Source organism: Sciurus vulgaris (assembly GCF_902686455.1).
Source record: "Sciurus vulgaris genome assembly, chromosome: 9".
In the NCBI taxonomy this organism is placed as follows: Eukaryota; Metazoa; Chordata; class Mammalia; order Rodentia; family Sciuridae; genus Sciurus; species Sciurus vulgaris.
Window position 1 is genome coordinate 45,220,965 of NC_136469.1, and position 12,391 is coordinate 45,233,355.

At 34.9% G+C, this 12,391-nt stretch overlaps 1 protein-coding gene across 4 annotated transcripts in view; it reads left to right on the plus strand.

Moving 5' to 3' along the window:
- Nucleotides 1-12,391, plus strand: part of NDST4 (N-deacetylase and N-sulfotransferase 4) — a gene marked incomplete at its 5' end in the record, with an annotated part of 266,779 nt that overhangs the window by 241,659 nt on the left and 12,729 nt on the right. For all 4 annotated transcript variants that reach the window (XM_079154213.1, XM_079154211.1, XM_079154212.1 and 1 more), the window contains 3 exons: nt 5,190-5,286; nt 9,880-10,003; nt 11,891-12,065. In XM_079154213.1, the coding sequence (XP_079010339.1) occupies nt 5,190-5,286; nt 9,880-10,003; nt 11,891-12,065 (396 nt within the window). The remainder of the gene's footprint in view (nt 1-5,189; nt 5,287-9,879; nt 10,004-11,890; nt 12,066-12,391) is intronic.

A 12,391-nucleotide genomic window follows, 5' to 3' on the forward strand; every position in this document is an offset into this window, starting at 1 on the left:
TTTCTCACTCATATAATTGGCCAAAAGTGGACAGGCACTCTAGGAGACATACCTCTGTTTCACAGTCATCCAGTCTCCAGGCCAATAGGTTCTTCAATATATTGCTTCCACCTGAGTTCAAGGCACAGGCTACAATTGTAGTCATGTCACAGATGGCATAAGTGTGACAGGGAGGACCCAAGGAGAGTGGCTTTACCTTAAGAGAATATTTTACATCATTTTGACTTCTTTTCAATGGACTGAAATTATCCATTTAAAGAAAACTAGATTCAGGAGAGATTGTGAAGTGTGGTCTCTTGCTGGAAACCTATATACTAAGCAATATATGTTCCAAAAATAACTAAAGAAAAGATGCGTTGTTTAGCTTTCTTTGTAACAGTAAAAACATGTTAGGGAGTTAAACTAAAGCAGGACTATGCAGGATTTAAGATTGAATACTGAATCTATTTAGTATTCAATGGAGTATAAAATATTTCTACTGAAATATAATATTTGATAGAAAATTGAAAGAACAGTTAAATAAAAATATTAATTATGTAAAATTTTAAAAAGGAATGTTGAGTTTACTGGTTTCTAATTAACTCCTTTTGTTGTCCTTTCTAAAGATGAATTTTTTAAAAATCCGAGATAAATAACCTAATCTTTTCCAAAGTAAATTCTAACATAATGCAATTGTCTGTATATATTCATTGCTAGTCTTTTTATTCTGTGCTTTATGTTTGTTCCAGTGGGAGCTGAGGATAGAAAACACATTTGGATCAAGTGCATCTTTTAATTTCATAGAGTATGAATGGTCACTGTCATAAGTAGTGTTCTCTAGAAGCAGAGGCTGAGAGATGGATTGAGTTTTAAATGACTTATTGAAGAAATGTTTTCACAAAAATCCTATAAGGAAGTTCTGTGATTTAACAGATAAAGGGAAAACCCTGAGTGAAGATGTGCTCTCAGCAAAATATCACTTGACTTGGTATTTGGGGAGAGTTAGTCATACAATTGCTTCACCTCAAGGCCAGCAGGTTAGTCACTTCTACCTTTGCATCAGCCACCCCTTGAGAGTGGGGAGGGCATGCAAAGTATAACATGCCTGTCATAAAGCTCTTACCAACAAGCCCAGGAATCTGCCCCACTGAAGGTCATTAGCCATTGAGGGGTTGGGAGGGGGCAGATAGGATAAATTTCACCAAAAAAAAAAAAAAGAGAGACAGAGAGAGAGAGAGAGAGAGAGAGAGAGAGAGAGAGAGAGAGAGAGAGAGAGAGAGAGAGAGAGAGAGAATATTTTCACTGTAGAAAAAGAACATCCACCATAGTATACTCCTTGTTCCTGTTCAGCTCCACTGAGTTCTTTATTATGTTCACACCATTCCGTCAGTTTTTCTAAGATTATATGAACCTAATTCCTGGAGAAACTTAAAAGAGGAGGGTTATTGTCAGAAAGTATAACCCCATTGCTGCATTTAGTCCTCAAACTGAAGCAATGTTTATTTTCTCCCACCTTAGTCCCTCTTCTGGATTTCCCTCTCCCTTAGCTCATGCTGCTGCTCGAAGTTATACCTGTGGAGTCAGCAAGTCTCAGAACCAAATCAATACCAGTAGCTGTAGTTTGTTCCACTGACTCTCCTCATAAATTTCTCCAAGTTATGACATAGAAAAGGTGTACTTGAATAATGATAACTTAATTTGTGAAGCCAGGAGCACACTGTGGTAGACTCTGTTCTGGTTGCCACCCAGCATTTATCAGACAGTGGTTGCTGTCCTTTCCCATTTACAACTAAACAAGTTATGGATATACCGAGTAACTTTGTGGATTATTTGAGGGTCAAACACAATTTTCCTTGTTCTCACTGTGTTGTAACTACATTGCTTCCTCATGACAATCCAGCTTAATCATCTTTAGGAAGATCGTAACTCATTTCCATGTCTGCTAGACTCCTGACACAAGATGTTCAAAGTGTCCAGGCAGAAGTTACATACTTCAGTCTGGTCATACTCCTACCAGTCCCCTGGTAGGATCTTCCCTCCTTAGGAACTAGAACCCCAAGACACACAGAAATGAAAAGCACACATTTTTCAAGTAGGTCATTGAGAATGATGGTGAATAGGTCCATTCCTGTATCCACTCCTTCATTCCTGAACTTAACTATATTGCACTTTGGAGACATGGCACCAAGTACTAACTCTCTATTTAAAGAGTACACTATATCTTCAAGTTGGAGCCTCAATTTTGTCTTGCAGTAGAACTTTGCACATGCCAGCTTCTAGGTAGAGGGATAAGTTGAAAGGACCGGTGAATCCCATGGTTATATGTCCTTTGCCTCATTTCCTTTCCCAGAAAGTGGTTCCTTTTATCTGAAGAATATTAGGTGTGATAACATGTCAATGAGTCACTCTGTGATGGCCAGGGCTATGTGGGAAGAGAAGGTAAATGAATATTTTCAATATATGTCAAGCCTGATCTGGATGAATCACTGCCCTTTTCAGGATGGAAGTGTCCAATATAATCAATTTCACACTAAGTGACAGAAAAAAATGCTATTTCTGGGATTTAGAAATGATTTCTGTTACTGTCAGGTCAGATATTCACCAGCAACAGTAAACTGAAGACTAGAGGAAAGAAAGCCCATGCAATTCTTCCGTTTTTGCCCCTGTAGCTACTCCATTCATGAGCCCTATGCATCAGCAGTGGGGTAGTGAGAACAGAGGTTTGGTAACATCTGGTAATGTCTGGACCTGGATCATACTGTCCCAGTTTGGTTGTTGAGCATCTCCTCTACATTGGATACCTCTGACATACATTGACATACAATACAAACTCTTTTTGCTCATTCTGGATCTTAACTATATTCATATGCTTCTTAGCACTTACAAGCCATAATCTTCCTAGATTGTTCAAGTTGTTTGGCCAACTGATCCTGTGCTGTTCATCACTGCCAAATAGTCTGTCACATCCTTACTTTTAGCTGCTTGCTACTTTATCATTAAAAAAAAAATAGGTGACAAGTACACTGCCCAAAATTCTATCAATTGGAGGGCATTAACCAATGTTTTCAGGACCCCCTTCCCCAAAGGGGACTACAGTGTAGCAGGAGTTCTCAGGCTTCCACCAACATATAGGTCAACACTTTCATGAACCAAGCTTGGACTTTTCCCTCTTTGTTAGCTAGAAGGAAACCGATCATAAAACTATAGAAATAAGTAGATGGAGAGGTATCAGTGCAACAGTGTCCAGTGACACAGGGACATGAGACACTTGTTTATAAGCTTTCAGTCTGAGACCAATCTCAGATGTACCACTTTCATTGTATAATTAATTATTGCTGCACACACCTGAACTTATAATTTGGTAAATTGTAAGTACCAGTTAATTATGAATAGTTATGATCACATGATCACATGAATGACTAAAGATAAACACTGACTTCTAGAAGCCAACATCAGAAACTGCTGTTTGGATTATTTTCTATAGATGGCATGCGTTATTACAGAACCTTAAGAGTATCCATTGGGTTTTTCTTCAGTGGCTTGCCAGAAACTCTACTTGACAAAGGATACCATAGTGTATCAAGTTCTGTCAGGTTATATGGACCAAATGTGAGGGTTGTTTTTACCTCAGTCTTATCTCCTGCATACCCCTTTCTTACTCTGGGTCCCATTCAAAATATTTCATATCACTCAGTAATTGTCTCCAAGCAATATTATCTACTGTAAATATGCTACCTGCAAAGAGTTCTATCAAGCACTGTGCTTACTTCTTAGCAGTAAGAATCACAAGGTAAGGCTAGAGTTAAAACTCAGTGATAAGAGTACTTGCCTAGCACATGTGAGGCACTGAGTTCAAAGCTCAGCACCACATAAAAAAATAAATAAATAAAATAAAGGTATTGTGTCCATCTACAATTAAAAATATCTTTAAAATTCATAAGATACTCACCATTTGCTATGGACAAGATGTCCCAGTGAGCTCCAGATGCTCACACCTATAGGAACTTCAAGGGTAGCAGACTTCTAAAACTTTGTATGTTTGTTTTCCATCCTCTGAACTACAGGTGTCTTATTAAGGCAGTCAGAATGCTTGCCATTTGTCTGGTTAACACTATGTCATCAATATAATGGACCAATATTGGGTTTTACAAAGTATCGATATATTTCAGTTCCCTTCAGTCTATATAATGATAATAGGAAGAATTGATTTTAAAGCCCTGTTTTTGAAAAAAAAAAAAACATGCTAAAATGTTATTTAGAGGAAATAATTCTTCTCAAACATATTTTAAAAATTATTAAAATAATATTCTGAGCTGGGCATGGTGGCACATGTCTATAGTTCTGTTTACTTAGCAGATTGAAGCAGGAAGATCAACTTGAGCCCAGAAGTTTGAGACCAACCTTGACACCATAGTGAGACTACACCTAAAAATAAATTGATGGTAATAATATTTTAAGAAAAAAATACTTAATATATTTAAGTAATATTTTCCATTAGTGACTTTTACTCTCTTCTAAAACAAAATTTCCGAGTAGCATAGATGGAGATTTAACAAATTAAGTAGTGAGAGTCTAAATGAAATGGAAGTTAATTTTTGCATACTTTAATTGAATTTTGGAACTTGAATTGTAGTAAACATTTCTGGATAGATCTCCATTTTTTTAATTGGATGAACATATATTCTGTTTTGGAATGAAATGCTGAAAGTCTGATATTGGCAAAATGGTCAAAAGAACTATAATTAAAAACAATTTACTTGACTATCAAGAAATTTTTGTCAAAGAAAATCACTTTGAATGGAAAACAACTGAAAATATTTATATTTGGCTTGTAATATTTAGATGTTTCAATTAGAATTGAAAATAATATGTGAAACTAGGGTAAAAGTAGGTTAAGACTAGATAAGGCTTCTGATATGCAGACATAAAACAAAACCCCATGGACAGAGCAGTATCTCAGGGTTTAGTACCTAGCCAAACATCAGGTGATGACAGTAGAACTGATCTGATGCTGAACTACAGCCTTGAGGTGAGGGAAGACGCCAATTTCTTTGTAAGAAAAGGATTTGGAAATCAGAGAACCAGAACAGGATCTAATGCCTGGCTCTAGGGGATCAGACAAGAATTTGATCCCATCTTTTGAACAATTGTTAGGGAATAGAGACAGGCTTTCAACACTCAGTAAGATTTGTTATTCTTCCTTTTTGCAGAATCCATGTGATGATAAACGACACAAGGACATTTGGTCCAGGGAGAAAACCTGTGACCACTTACCAAAATTCCTTGTGATTGGACCACAAAAAACAGGTAAGAGTAGTCAATCATGCTACTTGCTTTTTTATTATTATGCAGAACATTTTTGTATGACATCATCGGATCAGGTTTTTTTCGTGAAATTTTTAGACATTCATGCAAGTTCATTTACTGAATTGCTTTTCTTCCCCATGAAGCACCTATATGCCAGGAACCTCATGAGGACCCTAATGTTGCCATTAGACTTAAGTAGATTTTAAATCTGTCAAATTTTTGAAGATTTTGAATTTTTATATCACCTGACTTTTAATTTTTACTTTTTATAGCTTTGCTAATTAATCCCTGAATTAAGGTATAAAAAGGTGATTTGAACTGACTTAAACTATTTTATACTGCACATCAACCTTGAATTGATTTTTGTTCAGAGCCACTGACATTGTTGCTTTCAAATATTTTACATGTGTGGTTTTATAAAAATCATCAATTAGCACTAATATGCTTTAGACTTATTTTCTGATAAACCTGAGGTTCACCAGGCATTTTTTCCTTGGTATTTTCTCATGCACTGAAGGACAACTGTATTAGAACATGGTAAAAGAGAGTGCAAGTATTTCACCAATGAGATGACACTTTCAATTAGAATATTTTATACTTTCTTCAGTATGTGACAGTTTTATACACTTTGCTCATGTCCTGATTAATTAAAGTTTTTATTGAGTTGCTGTATGTTGAATTCACTATTTTGACTGAAAGCATTTTCATCAGTGAGTGCACAAACCATAACCCAAAACAAACAGGCACAGTAAATAAGCCTGACCCCAATGAAGATATTTGTAATACAAGCAAGTAGATCATTTTAAAGGTTGTGGGCAAAATTTCCAGACTATTAGATATTGGTTGTTGAAATCTTTTCTTCCTCTAGGAATATAAATTGCATTACAACAGTAAGTTAACACATGTGCAGGGAGGGGGAAAAGCAGAATGTATTTTCAGATAGATCATTCTGTGGTGTTGTTGTTGTTTAAAATGTGCATTAATTTTCTACCAACTCGGTTACATAAGTGCTAACTCTGGAATGACTACTAAAGAAATATAACCTGCCTGTGTTGTAAAATCATGTTTAAAATTTAATTTAAAAGCATGTTCTCTATCATTTGTCATTGAATATTACTACTTCTTATTTCTGCTAGAAAATTACAGGTTAATAATGATAAATATGTTTTTCCTCCTTGCTCTTTGTATTTAAAAAGACAATAAGTTATACCTTTAGATATTAATATTTGACCTACCAGTATGACAGTGATAAAGATGTTAGCTGGTTTTGGCTTAACCAAGACAAACAAGTAAGATGTTAAAACAAAGAAATTGGATGATAATATTTTATATAATATGAAAATATTATTCCAATATGAAAATGGTTGTAATAATTCCTAAAACCCAATCAGAGAAGTCTGAAGTCATATTTTGTTAACTGTATTGTTTTCATTTACAAAGCTTCCTCTGCTGTCAAGGACTGTAAATTTCCTGGAAGTGAGTCACAGATAAAGGCTATCAATCTGACCTTAAAGGCAGTTGCCTTTCAACAACTTAAACATGGTGCATGTATACCTTACAAAAATGTGAGATTTCAAAGAGGTCCTTGAACTCCTATTTTCTTTGTTGTGGGAGAATGGAAGGACAGATGTGACATCCAACTTTGCCATTGCTGAATCCTAGGAGGGATTTTCATCAGCTAGAAGTGGGTCAAGAAATGAGGGTGAAGAGAAGACAAAGAAGCAGATATGATAGTAACCCTGGACTTAAGATATACAAAGCTCAAATTACCACCCTTTTCTGTTATTTCAGAACACTATGCATCTTTTATCATTCAGACTCAAATTTTAGTATTACCAATATGAAACAGAATTTCTAATAGGGTTAACTTTAGTGTAATAACTCTAAGACCATAGTTCATTGGATTTAAATCTTCCAGAAGATCAGTGTTCTCATTGTCAATATTAATTTCTCATGATTTGGCTCTCTTACTCTGGTATATTAAAACTAAAGAGAAGTTGATTATACATAAGAGAGTTTCTATTAGAGTATTACAAACTCTGAAGCTTTTTCTTCGCCTTTCACAAGATATTTACATCAAAGAAATTAGATAAAAATGAGTGACAAGAATGATGAAAACACAGGTGATAACAAAAATATATACATTTTGAGGTTGTAAACCCAGATTTCATGGCTAATTCTGACTATGAAGTCAACTCTTGTTGATAGTACTTTCTTTCTCCTTTCTGTCAGAGGATTCCTGATGTTCTCCAGTTCCTGATGGCATGAATGCATAGGGTTCAGTAAACAAAGGATTTGACTCTCTGTATCCCAGGGGAAATCTGGGTACAATTCCACAATCATCCCCATGATTAAACATTCCTTGGTACTATTGCTGGAGACTATAAAATACCTGTTAATTTCAGGCACAGTGGCATATACTTGTAATCCCAGTGACTCAGGAGGCTAAAACAAGAGGATTGCAAGTTCAAGGCTAGCCTGGGCAATTTAGTGAGACCCAGTCTGAAAATGAAAAATAAAAAGGACAGGATGTAACTCAGTGGCACAGCACCCCTGGGTTCAATTCTCAACATTAAAAAAATAAAAATAAAAATAAACAAAACATGCAATTAACTGTTCATCAATAATTTGAAAATAGTCCTGTATCTAAACCCTTGGTTCATCCACATTCTAAACCTTAGGTATATTAAATTATTTTCTCAGTGGTCTTATAGGTCTTAAAACCTCTTCTTTTCTCTCTCCTTCTTCATTCTCGTAATAAGTTAAAGATTTGAAGGTAATCCTAAACTTAAAAGGATATTTTGCATTCTGTGAACTCTTTGAGCTTCTATCTGTGTCTAGTTCACTTTTCCCTAAAATACTTTTGCTCTTTGTCTCATGTTTTATCCCTTTGAACTCCTGCTATTTTCAGGAGCAAATCAGATCAGTTCTTCAAGACTCCTATCATTGCTCATGACTTGTAATCTGTATCTTACACTGTGTTTGAGATACTTCTTTTGGCGGGTCTTAAGGTCTCTAGTTTTGTTTGTTTTTTCATTTTTTGGTTTTTTTTTGGGGGGGGGTGGGTTTGTTGTTATTGTAGATGAACAGAATACTTTTAGTTTATATTTTTTTATTTTTATGTGGTGCTACTGAGAATCAAACCCAGTGCTTCACATGTGGTAGGCAAGAGCTCTGCCACTGAGCTACAGCCCCAGTCCCAAAGTCTCGTTTTTAACCAATTTTCTCCCTTTCAGCTTTCTTTTAAGTTTGTGTGACTTGATTCTGTAATTATTATTTCTCAAAAGTCTTCTAAATTAGTAATTTGTCTCCATAAGGGCTTATGTTATTTTTTTCATCTTATTAAAATGAGGGTCACCATTCTAGATGTTTTAATGTGTCTCTTGTATCTTGGCAACTGTGTAAAGTGGCAGTCTTGCTAATACTCAAAACCCAGTAGCCTTTGCTCATATAAGCTTAAGGTGTATTAGACCAAAATGCCACTTATCTGATGACCTCTGCTTCCATATCTCCCAACTATAATGATTATTATTCTGCCAGCCCACCTATGTCACTCATTTCCGGTTCTCCCAGATCTGAGACATCCCAAAACCATGCTTTATTCTAATGTGTCACTAAAGTGGTGAAACTTTTCAAGAAGGGAAGTCTTGATTTATGAGAGCTATGATGACCCAGTCACTTCATGGGTCCTTCCTGCTATTTCTCCCAGTCTCTGGCCTGTCACTGATAGGAAGAAGCTTCAGAGTTTACATCTGAGATGTCTGATATGAACATTAAATTGGTTCCACCAGCCAGTCTGCTCTGCCTTTAATGTCAGTCATCAGATTTGGTTGCACTGTCCTTCTGGGAGAGAACATTCAAATGTCCATCTTTCTAGAATTCTGCACTACTCTTACAACCTCATTAACATTTATGTTTCCAAGAAACAACTTTGGAATTACTTCCTTCTGGAAACCCTCGATGACTTTCAAGGTCTTAAATCATTCATTCTTCTCATATGTTGGAAGAGCACACTGGTTGTCTCTTATTATAATATTTTCCACACTTCACTACAATTACCTTGACCCAAGTCCTTGCAGTATGCTTGTTTTATTAATCAAGAGTTATCACTAATCATTACTTTAGGGTCATATACAGAATAACACAGCAACATCTGTTGAATAGTTTGATTTTCCCTGATCTGCATTTTAATGGTACTTCAGGACCCATCAGGTTCAGGTACTGTGTCTGTTGCTAGAGATAAAGGTAGAAGCACCCCATGCCCTGGATGCTATAGCCACCCACCTGTCTCTAAGAGGGAAATTTAATTGCATGATTCCTGAAGTTCTACCCTGGCTGGATTATCAGTCTGTTCTAATTTGGCTATGTACTCATTAAATCAGATGTTTAGGTAAATAGAATCATAGAGAGTAATAAAGGAACATTTGAACTGTTACTACATGAAAAAATACCCAAGAGATGTCAAGGACATCATTTTTACACAGGAAAGAGTTGATCTTCTGAATATTACTTTTTTGAACAAAGGAAAATACTAAAGTGATGATTTCTTTCTTTTTTTATTTCACATAACCTATGCCTTCTTTTTTGTAATAGGAACAACTGCACTTTATTTATTTCTTCTCATGCACCCTTCCATCATCAGCAATCTCCCTAGTCCAAAAACATTTGAAGAAGTTCAATTTTTTAATGGAAACAATTATCACAAGGGAATTGACTGGTAAGAAAAATAACAAAAAATAAACTCCATTATGAACACATGCTCCATCACTGCAGAGCAATTATAGATGTATGCATGGCATCTGCATAATTACAGAATAAATTTGTTATGCTCAATTCTAACACAGTGAATTAGAAATTAATTTATAATGATGATATGTTTAATCAGTGTTGCCTATAATTTGATTTGGACAGTGCAATAATGATAATATTTTTCTGGTAAGTTAACATGATTGAATAAAAAACATTATGTGATATTTTTCATCAGAATTATTCATAAAGATATTTAAAATTCTCTTTAAGCCAACTATTATTTTACAGTGCCTAATTTTTTTATTAAACACATTAATTTGTCTTCACAATGATGCTTGAGGAAACAAATAAATCAGTAGGTTGCTTATTTTGTACTGTGTGTGACATGTATCTTCATTAAGCACATAGACTCTATATGCTGTATTACAATATAAGCTTACGTTTCTCATGCAAATAATGAGAGCATTTCCCAAACCATATCAATTCTAATCACACACATGCATAAGAGAATATTTATTGACACTTGATAAATTATAAGCAATTTTAATTATCATAAAATTTTCCAAATTATAAGAAAGAATAACTTTTCATAGGAGATAATCTTCACTTTGGTGTGTTTTCTCTACCTCTATCCCAATTTGTCAAGAAAATAATGGTCCTGGATTTAATTTTCAATTCTCAGATGTATAAGGCAAATCTCACCTGAGGAAACTTCCCTCAATTTAATTTTGTGTGTCATCATCATTAATTAAATTGTACTGAATGAAAGTCCCATTCCTTTTAGATGCAGGATTTAGGATTATGGTCAGTAGGGGCAATGCCAGTGAACACACCTGGTTTCCCATCATGAGCGGAGATGTGTCCATTCTACGTCTTGGATATTACTTACTATCCTACTTTTCTCTTAAATGACTAAGTTTTGAAATTGCATGCATATTATTAAAGGCAGAACAGCAATTTTCTCTTATCTGTGAGCTCAAATGGAACACAAACTGTTAAGCAGGAATATAGATGAGATTCTTTAACACTCCACATTTGGGAAACATAATAACAAATGTCAAAGAGGAAAATAAGTGTCTTATATGAATTCTTAATTGCTCTCATTATTTATTTCTAGAACATTTGAGGGTTAGAGAAGTGATGAGCTGTAAGGAGGGTTACACACATAATTAAGGCCTTGTACTGAATTAACCTCAGAACATATTGATTCTATAATCTACACACAGAGGAACGTTCCAACAGCATATGGAGGAATGAACTTACTGAGGCACCACAGGATCAACTGGCAGGAAATATCCCCTTAATTACTCTAGATAGACTATAATGTGCTCACATTCCTACATATACTACAAATTATGCAGCAGCTAAAAAGGAGGAGAACAGCTATGCCTTAATCTGTTTAGTATTTTATAGCTATTTTGACTTGCACATTTTTCTGTCTTGTGAACTTCAGTCTCACCTTAAAAATTTCTGCACACAAATTTGCAAACACACATTTACTATTTTAAAATATCAGCAAAGCAAGATGGTATAATTTTCTGTTTGCCAGGAATAAACAATATTTCTGGATTTGGTTTTTGATAGCACAGAGTATCAGCTCAAATGTACATTATTTTCCCTTTCGTCTGTATCAAAACTACTTACTCCATTTTATTCCTTCCCCTGCCCAAAATAAGTTATTAGAATGTTAATATTTTGTGTTGTCTTTGTACTCAATGTGTATAGAAAATCCATTATTTGGACTAGCTTATAGAACCATAATTACAAGTTGGTCAAATAAATGTCAAGATGCTCCCTATTCCAAGTACAGGCTAATCAAATCTCAGGTTAATAATCTGTCTCTCTCTGTGTTTAGGTATATGGACTTTTTTCCTACTCCATCTAACATTACAAGTGACTTTCTGTTTGAAAAGAGTGCTAATTACTTCCATTCAGAAGATGCTCCCAAGCGAGCTGCATCTCTAGTCCCCAAAGCCAAGATCATCACAATCCTCATCGACCCCTCAGACAGGGCATACTCTTGGTACCAGGTATGAGCAATGAAAAACACTAATAAAAACATTTAGTTGTAGTTTGAATATAGGCAATGGTGAATCATGAAAATAAAAGCCAGATGCACTGAAGGTTCAAATATAAAAAAAAATATATATATGTATGTATATACACACATACACACATATACATATGTACATGTATATGTATAATGTATAAATACATATATCTTCATAAATATAAAAAGTTGAATATTTAACTCATACTACCAACTTGGAAAAGGATTTTCAAGCATAAAACGATAGAAAAAATGGAAAAAACATACATCAAATAATTAATAAATTGCCCAAACCATATAAACATG